At 48.6% G+C, this 15403-nt stretch overlaps 1 protein-coding gene and 2 long non-coding RNA genes across 3 annotated transcripts; 1 reads left to right on the forward strand and 2 right to left on the reverse strand.

Moving 5' to 3' along the window:
- Nucleotides 1–3190: 3190 nt before the first annotated feature.
- Nucleotides 3191–4889, reverse strand: LOC120639158. Its single transcript, XR_005661298.1, has 3 exons — nucleotides 4610–4889; nucleotides 3958–4041; nucleotides 3191–3874 (listed from the first exon to the last, which is right to left on the reverse strand). It is a non-coding gene; the product is annotated as an uncharacterized LOC120639158 (long non-coding RNA).
- A 129-nt stretch (nucleotides 4890–5018) lies between these two features.
- LOC120712159 lies at nucleotides 5019–10340 on the reverse strand. The gene is made up of 4 exons (XR_005690726.1): nucleotides 9371–10340; nucleotides 7408–7598; nucleotides 5902–6204; nucleotides 5019–5801 (listed from the first exon to the last, which is right to left on the reverse strand). It is a non-coding gene; the product is annotated as an uncharacterized LOC120712159 (long non-coding RNA).
- Nucleotides 10341–10648: 308 nt separating this feature from the next.
- LOC120712160 lies at nucleotides 10649–13721 on the forward strand. Its single transcript, XM_039997872.1, has 3 exons — nucleotides 10649–10828; nucleotides 11730–11822; nucleotides 13430–13721. Exons 1-3 carry the CDS (start codon nucleotides 10715–10717, stop codon nucleotides 13556–13558), a joined length of 336 nt encoding a protein of 111 aa, XP_039853806.1. The 5' UTR covers nucleotides 10649–10714; the 3' UTR covers nucleotides 13559–13721.
- The last annotated feature ends 1682 nt before the right edge of the window (nucleotides 13722–15403 follow it).

Below are 15403 nucleotides of genomic sequence, written 5' to 3' on the forward strand. Positions count from 1 at the left end.
ACTTGAACATTGAAGAAACAGAGCTTTCATGTCATGCATATGAGATCCTGGCAGAAATAAAAATTGACATCATATACCCAACTTTGTGTTGCCTAATCTGATATTGAACACACCTATAAATGTCTGTTTTGAATAAAATTGGCAACATATGACATACTAAATTGTAGTTGCACATTTACTTGAGCAAACCTTATGCCATGGTGCTAACATGTCAAAAATTACATAGAATTGTTATATTTTATTCTCTCTGTGTTAGTATGTCTGAAGGGATATATTAAAGCACTGCAGTCTTAGCAAGTTTCTTCCATCTAAATAATTTTCAAGCTCAACTTACTATATCTGGATTTGGATCAAGAATTCTACGAACCAGTCTTAGCAAGTTTGGTGCAAAGCCATGAAGGTATCAGCTGCAAAAGATTTAGTATGGTGCAAGTTTGGTGCAAAGCCATGAAGACAAGTTCATGAGGATGAATGACTTAGTATGACACAAACATGATTTCTCAAAGTAGAATCAGCTGCAATACTAAAGATTTAGTATATTCTTGGAAACAAAGATGCAGGCCTTGCACTAATATACTCTACAAGCCTCTCCCTAACTACAGAGACTCAACAGGTAGCCAAATCAAAAGAAACTATTCCCAGTTGCAACAAATAGGATTTAGTGGCAGTCCATTTTGACTTTTGAAGGGGACACATGAAACAGAAACACTTTAAGAAAGGTAGTGACTAATCAACATGCATACAAATGATGAAAGGTAGTGACTAATCAACACTTTAAGAGCACTGGATCCATGGTTACCATCACTTCCTTCTTTCATCAATCTTGGAAGAAGCTCATCAAATATTTCGAAAAGACACAAAAATAAAGTGCTAGGTTCAAGTAGGTACCTGCAATTCCCTTTATTAACCCTTTTCGCACATTCCGGCAAATTGCAATGCAAATTGCATGCAACCAGTCTCATTACTTGAAACCCGGTGTCTTCTTCAGGCATGCTGCATCAAAATATTTTTACCTGTCAATAATTGTATTCAAAATATTTTGCAGTCATTTTCAGGCAAAGAAAATCCCCATCCTCCTAGACAAGATATGTCTGCCATGGGAAGGTACCAATATGGATACTACACAACCAATTGACAGTATAAAGTATAAACAATGGTAGGGAAATTGACGCTGGCTGAACTTGCACAAAAAAAGGACCTCTATGGATCTATCTAGGACCACAAAAAAGATTGACAGAGGACCATCTTCTTCCATAAGAGCACCAAAGAGGACTATCTCTTGCTCTATCAAGGACAACCAACAAACTGATATGCGATGGAAACAGACTGAAACGTAGAGCAAGTGCAGATGACATCAAGCTGTATTGTACCCCTAGACACCGAGCAACTTCCAGAGCAACTCACGGACTCCAACTCCTCTAGCTGAGCACCATCCCTTCCCTCCAAGCATTTCAACCCACGCCAAGCAAGCACACTCCATCCTCCATGAACTCTAACAACTACAGAACCGATATATGTCCTGATAATTGATCATAAAAAAAAGAATAATGCCACGAACAATAAATCCATGTTACCCTAATCAAAATGTTACTTGAATGTTAGCAGGCAATGCTAAACAATGTAGAACGATAGAGGAATGCAGAACCGAATTGCATAATGAAAATCCCCAAATCTCCCAAACCCTAACCCTAAGATTGAGGAAATCCTCACCTTTGCGGGAACATGGAGTCGCAGGCAGGGCACTCCAGCAGCTCGTGCATGCTCATCGCCGGCGGGCCCCCGACTGCTCATCCCATGGAGCCGCGGCAGTAGCAGCAGCAGCAGTAGCCGCCGCTCCGCCCCCGGCATGGTGTGCTCCCTTTCCTCCCGCCGGATCCTTCCTCCATGTCCAGCGCCACCACCACGAGGGCGTCCCTGGTCAGCAAGGTCAACGCATGAGTCGATGGCCGGGCTGAGGAGGACGCACGCATCGGCGGTCGGGCGGAGTGGATCCACTCCGCAAGGGGCGGAGCGGATCGGGCGGGGGCACGGCGGCCGCGGTCCGCACGGCGTCCGCACGCTGCCCGCCGCCCGCGCGCCGTGCACACCGGACGCGGGGCACGCACGCGCAGGGCAGCGCCCCACACCGCGGGGTACGCACGGCCGTCCGTGCAGGGCGGCAGCCCACGGCACAGGGCACGCACGCGCCGGGCGCGTGCTGCACGGCCGAATGGAAGAGCCCCTTGAACCGCCCCGGACGGCGGTGGGAACGACTGGCCGATAGAGGAGCCCCTTCCTCCGGCCCGAACGGCGGCGGGCATGAGCGGCCGGCGGAGGAGTCCTTCCTCTGCCCCGGACGGCGGCATTTCCGGGCGGCGGAGGATGCCCCGGATGGCAGCGTGCTCGGCCGGCGGAGGAGCCCCTTCAACCGCCCCGGACGGCGGCGTGCCCGGCCGGCAGCGGAGGCGACGGCGGACCAGAGGAGGAGGTTGGGGGCTCACACGCCGGCTGCGCCTTGGCCCTCGTGGCGGCTGCCGTGGCCAAGGCGAAGAGGCCGAGCAGCAGCGCGAGGTGGCGGAGGGGGCGCTCCATGGGGGCGGGGTGGGGGGCAGGGCCTCTCGCTTGCTAGGGTTTGAGTGCGGAGGGCTTGGCACTGGGTAGGGAGGAAGGCTCTCGGGATCGCGACGCCAATTTTGGGAAGAAAATGAGTGCGGGGCGGGGGCGGGGGCGATTCGAACGCGGGGCGCGTCAGAGGGGCGGGCGCGCGGGGGGCGCGGGCGATGGGGTGTCCACTTCAACGCACGTTGAAGCGGATGATCCTTAAAACGTGAGCCGTCAGATCGCATTGAGTCCTGCGAGTAGTATTTTGAGCCGTCGATTTTTACAGAGGTGAGATTGTGGGTGCAATATGTTTGGTGCACATCTTGGAGAGTCTCTCATGGGGGGACGATTTTTGGGGTGGATGTAGTCTAATTCAATCGGTCCCTTATAGGATGGGGAGGATGGATGGATGGATTTTTGCGAGTACTAGTATACTAGTAGTACTAGTACTGGCCATGTTTGGTTTCGAGGCACAAAAAATTTCTTGAAAAGTTTTCCATATGTTTGGCAAAATCAATCATAACCAAACATATGTAATCTGATGCAATTGCTAAATGCACACAGCTATGTGTCCCCAAAATTCTGAAATTGCTAAGTGCACACACATAGATACATAAACAGCCCAACATAATATATAGAATTCATTTCCTTTGCAACACAAATATGGTCCATAAATACAAATATTGGGCAACCAACTATGCCAGCACAATTCACACACTATCTCAAAGTTTACATAGCAAAACAAAGTCCCACAAACAAATACTAACGACGATACAAACATATTTTGGCCCCCAACATATGTTACATATGGCATAATTTACATGATTCTCACCGGCGCCTTTGTGCCATAAAATATGCATATGCAATTTCATCACGGACCGTATTCATGTTCACAACGTCTTCAACTTTATCGGCCTCATGCGTGTCCGCCTCATCCTTATCTTCTTCGAGCATTCTCAACCCGCCTAATGCCGTAGCCATATTAAAGTCCACATCGTCATCATCATTTTCCAAAATGAAATTATGTAGGCTACAACATGCTACAATGATTTTTGCTTGTGTACGCTCAGAATATTTAGGGATGCCGTAATACAGAATTCTCCACTTCATCTTCAAGATCCCGAATTACTGCTCTATGACCGACCTAAGTGAAGAATGCGCTTTGTTATATACCTCTTGTGTACCCGAAGGTCCTGGTCCCTTTCTCCATGCCCGCTGATGGTACTTCACCCCCTGTAAGGTGCTAGATATCCCGGCCTGTTGGGGTACCCCGCATCAACCAGATAAAACTTTCCTACATTGACAACGCAACAATCAACCAACATGGTTTACATATTCATTCCAACATACAACAATGCTTACTTGCAAAAAATTTACCTGCGGGTGGATGGGGAAAATTTGTGCCATATTTGTGAATGGCTTCTTGCAGCACTGTCCAATCATGTGTTGATCCAGGAATCCCTGCAGCAACAAATGTGAAGCGACGATCAAAGTCACATATAGCCAGTACATTTTGAGTTTTTTTCATTTCGCCTATCGATATATTGGCCAACCTTACTGAAAGGTATGATAACTTTGACATGTGTTCCATCTATTGCCCCTATTGCATTGTTGAAGGCAGGAGCAGACCTATGCTTCGCTACCTTGTTGTGGACACAACTGAAAGTGGAGTCCTTGGGGCGAATTATATCTATGGCTAGTTTCAGGACACAAGATAAGACATGGTGGAATTTGCGGCTAACAGTCTCCATGGACCTCTCAAATCTATTTTCAGCCTGCCTAACAGGTTGTGGGGGTCCAACCATGTAAAGAAACAATTCTAAAGCCTCTCTAGATGACATCTTCTTAGTAGACTTCAAACCATATCTGCCAACCAACTATTGATGTAGCATCTCCCACACATGCGGCTGCATCCTAAACATGTTGTAGCAACTATTTGCATTTCTTAATGTCCTCTCTACCCACTGAATTCCTGACTCCACTGGCACTCTATATGGTTGTTTGCACAAGTAAGTGTCATGGTACATACCTACAAGTATGGCCTTCTTCATCAGTTTCCGCCTCCTCCTTGCACTGTCCAAGGCAATCTTAATGCCCTGGAAAACCGGATTTTCTTTGCCATAAACTCCTCTAGCTCCTTGTACTGCTCCTCATCTGCCTCATCACTTGAGTTATCTTCACTCACCAAACTCGAGTCTCCTTCAAAATCAATGCCCTCCAAATCGGATCCTGAGGTGTCCCCGTTGATGCCCTCCTCTGCTGCCACGGAAGGACCCATTCCAAAAATTTCTGTGTTGTCACCTCGACTAGAACCCTGCATTGCAAAGACATACAACTTAGTTAGTAAATGTAGTATGGGATAAGAAACTAAACAGGACATCATGTGTAAAGGAATTCCGACTTAATAATGACATAACAGGCCATACGTACTACCAGAACATAGTATAGAAATTACTCATGCATGCACACCCCGATACATTGTACGAATACAATTAAACAACACGGTACAGTGGTTCTAGCAAATTACAGACCCTTAATTAAATAGTTCCTAGGACAACATACGCACTACGGCACGACAACACATCACTACTGCAGTACGACCTAACTGAATGTTCACGGTACTGGTAACCACTCAATCAACGCCGCCTCTCGAACGCTCTCTAGATCCAAATCCACCTAGCTTCACGTGTTTTCAGGGACAAGTACGCGTCTCATTCTCGCTCGTCCTTGAAATGGTCATGAAGAAAAAAGTACTCCTCGCTCGCCTCATCGATCCCACAATCAACTGCCAACTGCAAGCAATGCATATATGCCTCACGTTGCTCTTGGATCCGCTGATGCTGCTTGTCATTAAGCTGGGTGATCGCCTTTGCAGTTTCGCCATCATTTGCTTTCAGCTTGCCTAAAAGTTTTTGTAGCACCGTTTTTTATTTTTTGGACCGACTGCTGCTTGTTGGGGACATTGCTGGTTGCTCCTTCTTGGAAGGGCTGTCAGCAGTCGATTTGGTTGCGTCACTGCTTCCCCTCTTGCGGCTACCTGATGTTGGTAGAGAGGTGCTATCCTGGGCAGGGGTGTCCGCGGAATCCCGCTCTTCTGTGCTCCGTGCGGCCGCTGTTCCAAGCATGGAGCCCCACTTAATGGCAACATCCTTGAACATGGCGGGCAGCAAAGAAGCCCAACTTGGCTCCTCGAACTTCAAGCGCTCCACCTCCTTCAGCTTCTGTCAAAGTAATATAGACACCAATTAGCTTCAATGGCATGACATGTAGTACCAAAGACTTCAAGCATAGAAAATGGAGGTACTGTGCAAGAATGCTTACTTTAGTGTAGTGATCCCAAACATCTTTGCAGGCCTTGTAGCCGCCCCCTGCTCGGCCACCCCCTGTGCTGCTTTTCAATACAGTCAAACAAGCATGGAAGATTTTTAGCTACCGGTACCTAGCAAGCAACTGATTCTTATCATGGTTCCACCCTGCTCTTTCTTTGAAAGCCTTAACCAGGTTCCTCCACCCTAAACGAGACATTTTACCCTCTTGACAGTTTCCTTGCTGCATTTGTTCCAGCCATAGTTCACAAAACGCTTCCGTTCGAGAATCATTCCAGTTGGCTCTACGGGTCTTGTTCTACGTCCACAAATGATTCAAGAAGTGACAAGTAATCAGGCATACAGCAAAGCGCGGGAGAACAAAAGCTAAAGCTAATGGCAAACAAATATTAATCAGACATCAGTTGGTGAACATTATTCTGCAAGTGGAAACTTTATCTCACACACTACGTGCACCAAGGAAAAACATGATTGACCATGTCAAATCTGCTCAACAAGTACTATTCAGTTAAAAGATGATACAATTTGGCAAAGTTTAGGCATCAGTTAGATTTCTCAGATCCAGGCTGATTGATATGCATCTCCTCAGCTTAAAATATAGGAGTGCCATGGGATGGCGTGATTTGAGAGGCAAGAAGTAGGCCTGCAGCCATTAGAGCAACAGTGCTCATCATGTTGTTAGATGACCTGTTAAGGGCCATTATTTTTTCTAGGAGAACGGGTTGATCCTGGCTGACCAGCAAAGAGAGCTAAGATGCAGTTACTTCAAGCTACCTATCGTTTGCTGATGGATTCAAGCTCCTCTGTTTTCAATCAAGCAAATAGATTCAGCGTGCACAGACAGTACTTCTGTCTCAGACAACAAAACAGAGGATACTTTCAGAAAGTATGAAGCTATTAGCTTTTGGTTTAGTTTTATTGGGGTGCTTACAAGGTTTTGTTACTTGTGACTACCAAGGTAAGGCCTTTACAGTTCGATATGTCTTTGCCACATCAGATTTTTCTTATTTGGCAGGAATGATATAAAACAGTTATTATACTTAAATTGATAATTGGTTCTGAAATAACAAGCTCAGGATGTATTGTGCTATATTGACTAGACTGCCTGTACTGAACACCGAAGTCTGTTAAAGATGTGCCCACCAGTTGTACATGTGCCAGTGAAATGTGGGAATTTAAAACTGTAGAAAAGTTTTACATGAAGCCCATGCCCATCTATCTAGTATTGATTATTTTTCACTCAAGGCTTACATATTTGTCATGGCCTACATGGCTAACTTAACTGATCCAGAGTTGATGTGAGACACTTATCAAACATCAGAATCATTTCGCCAAGTTTTGTTTTCTTTCGTCTACCTGAATCACACAAATAAGGCTTCATTTTTCATCCACAGTTACAGCACTGTATGAAATCAAGATGCATCTCACTAATATCTGAAATCACTACAGGTCTCGTAGATGCTAATATCTGAAATCAGAAACTACAAAATGCGTTTCTTACCGACGACAATCCAGCGTCATCATCCTCGGATGCATTTGACTCATCGTTGCTTGACGGAATAGGAACGGGGGACGGCGCCTCCCGGCGTGTTTGGCTTGGGGTGATCCGACGTCCGGGAGCTGAGGAAGCAGAGATATCGTCGCCCATAGCAACCGGAGCCCATGGCAAAGGTTACCCATTATTGCATTGCCCTTTCATGTGGTTGCAATGTAGCTGTTATTTCCAGAAATAATAGGGGTTCGTAGCTCTGATCTAGGGAGCATCAGTCCAATCATGATCAGTGTAATAGGGAATTAAACTAGCTAGTCTTGTATCCTTCCAAGGTTAGTTTTTCGAGGTGGATTTCTGGTGATAAAAATGAAATGCAGCTACTGAGGGAAACCTAAATTGTCCATATGCATCTGATAGTTGAAGTGACAAAATAATACGTAGAGTAAAATGCACTGGGGGTCCTTAAACTAGTTGACATGTTCTGTTTAGGTCTATGAACTTTGAAAGTGCATTTTTAGGTCCACAATCTATTCAAGTGTGTCACTTGAGGTCCAAAACACCTCTTACCGCGTTGACCGCCTACGTGGACCGCCACGTAGATCCAACGTGGACCGTATATTTGCAAATCACCCCTTTCCTACACTTTGTTCCCCTAGGGGCGCGGGGCGGGGCGCGGAGATCCGAGCCTGAGCTTCAACCATGGCCTCCGCAGCGCGCGAGGGAGGAGGCCCCACCGGAGCCCGAGGGAGGAAGAGGGACGAGGCCGGCGGAGCTCGACGAGGGATGAGGCCGCCGCGGCGAGGGAGGAGGGGCCCGCCTACGACAGTTCCTCCCTGCCTCCTCCCACGCCCGGATGCCGCTGAACGGCCGCCCCGCCGTCCTCATCCGCGCGCGCGAGCTCCGTGCCCAGCGTAGAGCTGCGTCCATGGCGTCCACGTCAGGAGCGGCCGCGGCCGCCGCCGCCGACGCACACCGCGCTCACGGCGCCGCCGCGCGCGTGAGCACGAGCTCCGCGCGCCCGACGTTGACACTGCTGGAGCAGGGGAAGGGCGAGCCGCCGTCGCCTCCGCACCGCCTGCGGCACTCCAGCCGGCCGCCCGTGCGCGCACCTCTGCGGCCTGCCTCACCGCCGCTTGGCCTGCCGCGCGCTCCGCCTGCCGTTGCGCTTGGCCACCGCGTGCTCTGCCCGTCATCGCGCTTGGCCCGCCGAGGCCGCTCCTCTCCGCCGCGCCGCACCACAATCGGCCAGCCGCGGCCGCTCCTCTCCGCACGGCCGGCGTGGTAGGGAGGCCGGATCTCGTGCGGCCTCCACCGCTGCGGCCATGGTCTCCACCGTCGTGGCGAGCTTGCCGGCATGGAGAAGAGGGAGGGAGGCGATGGGGAGGGAGGAGGGTAGCCGGCCGCCATGGTGCGCGCGCAACCCGCCGAGTCGCAAGGAGGGTCCGCCGTCCGTGCCGGCCGCCCGCTCGCCTGTCACCGCGGGGCCTCGCTGCCCGGCGCCGGGAGGGGAGCGGAGCCGCCGGGGGGCAGGGGCGGCGCCGCTGGAGGACGGCCGCAGGCCGGAACAGGGGAGGGGGCGGGTGGGAGAGAGAGAGAGAGGAGGCTGGGAGTGAGGAGAGAGATTGGGGAGAGGGGTGATTTGCAAATATATGGTCCACGTTGGATCTACGTGACGGTCCACGTAGGCGGTCAACGCGGTAAGAGGTGTTTTGGACCTCAAGTGACACACTTGAATAGATTGTGGACCTAAAAATGCACTTTCAAAGTTCATGGACCTAAACAGAACATGTCAACTAGTTTAAGGACCCCCAGTGCATTTTACTCTAATACATATATATAAATGTTCTCATACACTAATATGTGTGCTAATTTGTCATCAAGATCTGAGAAATCGCCACAGCAAATGTGTTATTTTAAGCAGGACATGAACCTCAAATAAAAATATCAGAAGGAACTTGAGGTCGGCACTCACCGTATACGCAATGAACTTGAGGCATTGGAATCGACGGGACGGATGCAGAGGGTCCACCATCCCATGGCACCATGGATGCGGTGGAATGCCTTGCAGGTTCTGCAAGGGAGTGTCCGCTGGTAGGAGGTGCTCATTAGTAGTACGGATGCGCCAGTGCAGACATGGCTCCGTGGGGGGCATTACTGTGGGAGGAGCGCCGAAGTACAGGGAGTGATGCTCGTACCCAGAGTAAGGAAATGGCGGCACATTGGGGCCTCCGCTGCCCGGCGGTGCGCTACTGAAACCGGACAACCCATGCGGCGGCGGTAGCATGCCTCCGGTGCCCGGCGCTTGGCTCGACGACGAGCCGAAGTAGGGGTTGAAGCCGGTCGAGAACCAGGGGTCCGGCTGTGGGTAGTTGCCGAACCCGTTGTCCCCTTGGCCGGCCATGGCACACCGCTGCCAAGGGTGCAGACCAGCGGGACGGGAGGAGCAATGGAGGGTGTGGAATGGATGAGGTTGAAGGCCGTGGGGGGGGAGCTTGCTGTGGGGAGCACAAGGATGGCCACAGAGCCGGGGTGGAGCGGGGAATGGGGGATGGTTTGGCGGTGGGATGCCGGATCCCGCACAAGGTAGGCACGCGCCGTGCTGTGGGTGAAGCAAGGAGGCCGGCCGGCGCAACGGAGCAAGGCAGGCGGCAGAGAAAAATGGTGCCACTGACCCGGGGCAGCGGATGCCTTGCAAGGGAGGGGATGAGGCCGGGACCGTGGAAGACACCGATTGGGGGTGGACGGCGGCGGATTCGAAGGCCGGCGCGGCGGAGGGAGGGGGGCGAACACGGGCCGGTCTGGCCCCGACCTTGACGTGCCGCCCGGGCGACTTTGACACCGCGAAGCCTGTAGCCTCCCTCAAATCCGGTGTGTCATCGGCGGCGGGCCACGGATCCGTGAAATGGCGGAGACTCCACAGTCCGCCGGCGGCGGAAAGCGGCGGCGGATCGACGGCGCTGGGGGCTGCGGGTGGACAGGCGTTGCGTTGGTTTGGGGGGCACATCGTTGGCCGGGGGGATGCGCACGGGGGGCGCCTAACGCGTTCGGCCGTGCGGCCCGCCTATGGCCCCATCACGTGGGCCCAAATTTTTACACTGTTGCAACCAAAGATATGGGTTGGATTACCGGGAAATTTTTCCCCTCCCACAACCAAACAGGGCCGTAGGTCTCGATCTTGTGGCCCGCCAGTATTTCTGGCCTTTAAATAGTAGGGCCTCGCAACCCTAACGCCCATCACCCCACACCCAACCCCACGCCGCCTCCCCGCAACCATCGACATCGCACCACCCCCACCCCTCACCGCCTCCTCGCATCCATGGACATGCCCTTTACGCGCTTTCTTCCTGATTCTTGCTATGCCGAAGCCTCAGAGTTGTTTGAAGCTAACGCCAGTTTACCGCTGAAGCAAAGGATTGAATTGCTTATCAAGGTAGTGAAAGGTTCCCCAATTTCTGTGTTTCGTACACATGCTTTTTTTCGGATCCGGTTTCTGCTTTCTTTTGGCTAGACGCAATTGTAAGGTTCCCCAATTTCTGTCTTTCGTTCACATGCTTTTTTTCGGATCCGGTTTCTGATTTCTTTCCGCTCGACGCAATTGTCTTCTTCGGTGAACATGGTTAGGGATTGTTTGTAGTTAGGGTTTAATTCTAGACTCACAAAAAAAAGGGTTTAATTCTAGACCATCGGCTTAGGTGAGAATGACCCAAGTCCAATTCAAGGGTATTCAAGGCACCGATGAGATGACAGAAAAATGAAAAAAAGGAGGCAGATTTATCCTTGCTGGATTGAGCAGGGCTAGGATGTTGTTATGGTTGTACAAATATTGGAGATGTTGACACATAATATAATTTTCTGACTTGTTCTTGTGGCAAGGGAGTTTTGGTGGGATGGAAACGGGGCACGGCAAGACAAAATCTAGGCCCAATCTAAGCTCGTTTATTTTTTAGATCTGAATCTTATTGTGTTGAGATCGATCTGTTGTATACTTTGTTAGCTCAGGAATTTGTGTTCATATGGATGTGAACATCAGAAATGATTTTGCTTTCGCAATTCCATTTTATTTTACTATTTGCAGCACTGAATACTTGTATAAGCTTAATGCCATCATCTTCGGTTTGCATATCAGGTCCTTGCATACAAAGATTCATACACAGACCTTCTTATGTTATCTAATTTATGAAAATTAATTTAGTGGAAGTGTTTGTGCCATTTTCCTACCATCTATGCTGTATTCTTTTGTATTGTGTTACTGCAATTTTTAATGCTTTTCATTATATTATGTGATTGGTACAAACAATCAATTACTTTCTTACTATGCAATAAACCTGCAGTTCCTCGAAGAAAAAGAAAAAGAGCTGAAGGCAGGAACTTGTACTGAAGTCCTAGGTGACATGAATCATGAGAAAGATAGTGGAATATGTAAGGTAAGGATGGCCATTGTGACAGCCTCCCATTTTAGTGCAGCCTAGTTTCATTCATCATAATTCTTGATTATAATGTCCACTGGCGGAGCCTGACCACATAATTAGGAGGGGCCAGCCTTTGTTAATTTAGCCGGGGGCATGGCCCTCTATGGCCCCAACGTAGCTCCGCCACTGATGAACAAATGATGGATAGGAAAATGATTCATACAAAAGTGTATTTTCTTTGAAGGGGAAACTGTGGGGGAAATCCTCACAGTGCTTCAATTTTCATTAAATGGGTTAGAAAAGTTAGGCGAAATACTTATAGGGGAAAGAAAGAAAAGGAAAAAGTTAGCAGCCAAGAAGCTACTGAGTCTTTGATTACATGATTAAAACAAAAAAGGTGAAGCAGCACTTGATCCCTGAACCTCACGGACCAGAGATGTAGAGAAGGTTGTACATTATCAAAGATAACCGAATTCCGCAGTTTCCATAATTCCCAAGCTGCAATAAGAAACACCTCCATAAAAAAGTCATGGGGAAAGTGTATTTCGAAGTTAAAGAAAACAAAGAAACACACATCCACAGGTCATGCCATGATGTATTTAGTTACAAAGTTGAGGTTCCAAGTCTATCAAGTTTTATTCAAACAAAAATGACAAGAATTCAGGTGAACATAAATACATAGATGAAAATTTTCCTCATATAGTGAACATGCACTCATAATAATTTTTTGTAAGTAAAACAAAACGAGTTTGCACCTAAAACTATGGATGCTCCTAGTTTGTCGAGGTTCTCAATCGTTTGCTCACTCCCTCCATCCCAAAATAAATGCACTTCTAGAGTTCAAAATTTGTCCCAAAACAAATACACATCTATGAATGGAACAATCTAGCTCTGGTTGTGTTTTTATTTTAATTCGGAGTCAATGCTATCTTTGCTGATCTCGCAAAATGAACAAAAGAATCCGCCTTGACGACAAGGACATTTCGTTTCCGACGCAGAGGAAACTGTCTTTTGCATTTCCAATTTGATCAGAACCCTAAAATTCTGCCTCCAGTCCAACACTCGGATCGTCGAGAATGTATTCCATGCGTGGTCATCTGATCTGGAGTTTGCACCTGCAGCTAATCGCCCGGCCTGCTCTACGCATTGAGGGAGGACTAGCCATAGGTAGACAACGTAGGGGAGCGCTACTGTGCTAGATATTTCGGCTGCTGCAATAGCCAGAGCGTCATCAGTGACTTTTTATGGTGAGATAGGCACCAACACCAGTAGGTAGGTGAGGCTATCCACACTCGTTTTCATCTATTTTCATCCTCTAAAATGAATGTTCTGTCCTAGTAATCGATATTCTTTCCTCTATACCCAGTTCTCCCATACCCATCCATACTCTATATTTTATCATCTATACCAACTACCATATATTTTATTCAATCATCTCCAACTCCCATCTCCTTTCTTCTCCTTTTCTTCTCCTCTCCTCTTTTTTCTCTTTTCTTTTTTATCCTTCTTCCCTTTTACAATAGTTTAGTAATACAATTTTTAACTAAAAAATAATGGTTTTTATTTTTTTCTCTTTTTTCTTTTTTCTTACTTTAATCTTTGTCAGGACTGCTGTTGTGCAGGGAGTAGGAGTGGGAGGTCAGAGGCCGCGGGCTTGGCTCCCGACGGCGGCGAGGGCGCGACGCCGTCCTGACGGCCGGCGTCGAGCAGAGGAGCGTGTGCGTGAGGGAACGGTTGAGCAAGAGGACTAGACGCCCTGAGATCCAAATGATCTCCAAGCATAACTGCATTAGTCTCAGGTTCAGGCCTTTATGGCCAATTTACATAACTGACTCGAGATTACAAATTCAAACTAAAAGATACAACTGCTCTAGCAGGTTGAGCGACATGGGCACGTGCCCTGTACTAGTCACGACGACGCCTCTGATACACATTGCTGTACATAACCTGGCTCTAATACCAGATTGTCAGGACTGCTGTTATGCAGGGAGTAGGAGTGGGAGGTTGGAGGCCGCGGGCTTGGCTCCCGACGGCGGCGAGGGCGCGACGCCGTCCTGACGGCCGGCGTCGAGCAGAGGAGCGTGTGCGTGAGGAGGGAACGGTTGAGCAAGAGGACTAGACGCCCTGAGATCCAAATGATCTCCAAGCATAACTACATTAGTCTCAAGTTCAGGCCTTTATGGCCAATTTACATAACTGACTCGAGATTACAAATTCAAACTAAAAGATACAACTGCTCTAGCAGGTTGAGCGTCATGGGCACGTGCCCTGTACTAGTCACGACGACGCCTCTGATACACATTGTTGTACATAACAATCTTTCTCCCTTTTTTCTCTTCTTTTTCTCTTTCCCCTTTGGTTTCGAGTCCTCAAAATTTTATACTAGAATTCTTGCAACAAGTATAATCTACTGTAAAAGTTTCACATGCATATCTACATTACAATCTAGAGCTTGAAACAAGATTAAATAAAAAACTATATCTAAAGACTTTGGATTGTCTTGAAAATTTTACACAAGTTCTAAGATCTACAAACTAGCCTATGGCCCAAAAATCAAGCCTAGAACTATCCTAGAACATGCGTTACAATTAAAAGCTAATAAAAGTAACATTTATTCTAGACCAAAATTTATATTGAAACTGGTCATGGTCCTGTACAAAAGTTGTAGATCTTTTCATAAGGATTGCCACAAGTTTCACTTTGCATTTTTAGAGTTTTTCTACAATTTTATACAGATTTTACAAGTTTGCAGGATTGAAACCAAAACTTGAAACATGATTTTGCAGATGGGCCCATGAGTTTTGCACGCAGGACCCTAGAAAGATCAAAATCGAAGCAATATATGTGGCCCTCGGCCATGGCTGGTGGTGCTGCAGCTCAAAATTCCGGCAAGGGGCTCACCGACGGCAGTGGAGAAGAGGTGGGAGAGCACTAGAGCGATGAGAGGAGCCTGGTGGTGGCCTCGGTTGGACGCGTGGATGGCCGAAGTGAGCCTTCGACAGGAGCAGTGCCATGGCGGTGGTGCTGGTGGCAGCGAGCGGCGGTGCTCTAGCGAGGCAGGAGGAGCGGAGCTAGGCCGGAGAGGTTCTGGAGGAGGTGGGTGAGCTGTTTGTGGGCCTGGCTTAGGTTGAGGAGGGGCAGAGGAGGGGGTTCAATGACCGAGAAGGCACGACAGTGCTAACGGCGGGCGGAGGATCTGCTCGGTGTGGCAGGCGAGCGGACGGGCGGCGGCCTCCAGCTCCAGCCAGATGATGGGCCCCATACCATGTTGGTGCGTAGCTATCATCCTCTACCTCCGCTAGATTTGGCGTCTAGAGGCCGATACGGAGCGATAACGTGAGGGATGTCGGACCCTGGTGCAGCTCATTTATCTACGCTAATGCGTAATCTAGGGGCGGATACAAACCCTCGGTATGGATAGCCTAAGCCTCTTAGGGTCAGTTTGGAATGGAGTGTTTTTATAACAAAATTAAATAAATAGATTTTTTTGGAAAGTTTTCTGGTTTAGGTGTTTGGAACGAAGGAAAACTAATTTCCATCCCGGAACGGCTTCTTTCCTTCACAAAACATTGGGAAAAAGTATCCAACAGAATCCA

Source organism: Panicum virgatum, chromosome 6K (assembly GCF_016808335.1).
Source record: "Panicum virgatum strain AP13 chromosome 6K, P.virgatum_v5, whole genome shotgun sequence".
NCBI classification, from domain to species: Eukaryota; Viridiplantae; Streptophyta; class Magnoliopsida; order Poales; family Poaceae; genus Panicum; species Panicum virgatum.

Coding starts and splice junctions, on each gene's coding strand:
- LOC120712160 (XM_039997872.1), top strand. CDS start 10,715: ATGGACATGCCCTTTACGCGCTTTCTTCCTGATTCTTGCTATGCCGAA. Junction 10,829..11,729: donor GGATTGAATTGCTTATCAAG/GTAGTGAAAGGT, acceptor ATAAACCTGCAG/TTCCTCGAAGAAAAAGAAAA. Junction 11,823..13,429: donor AAGATAGTGGAATATGTAAG/GTAAGGATGGCC, acceptor GCTGTTGTGCAG/GGAGTAGGAGTGGGAGGTCA.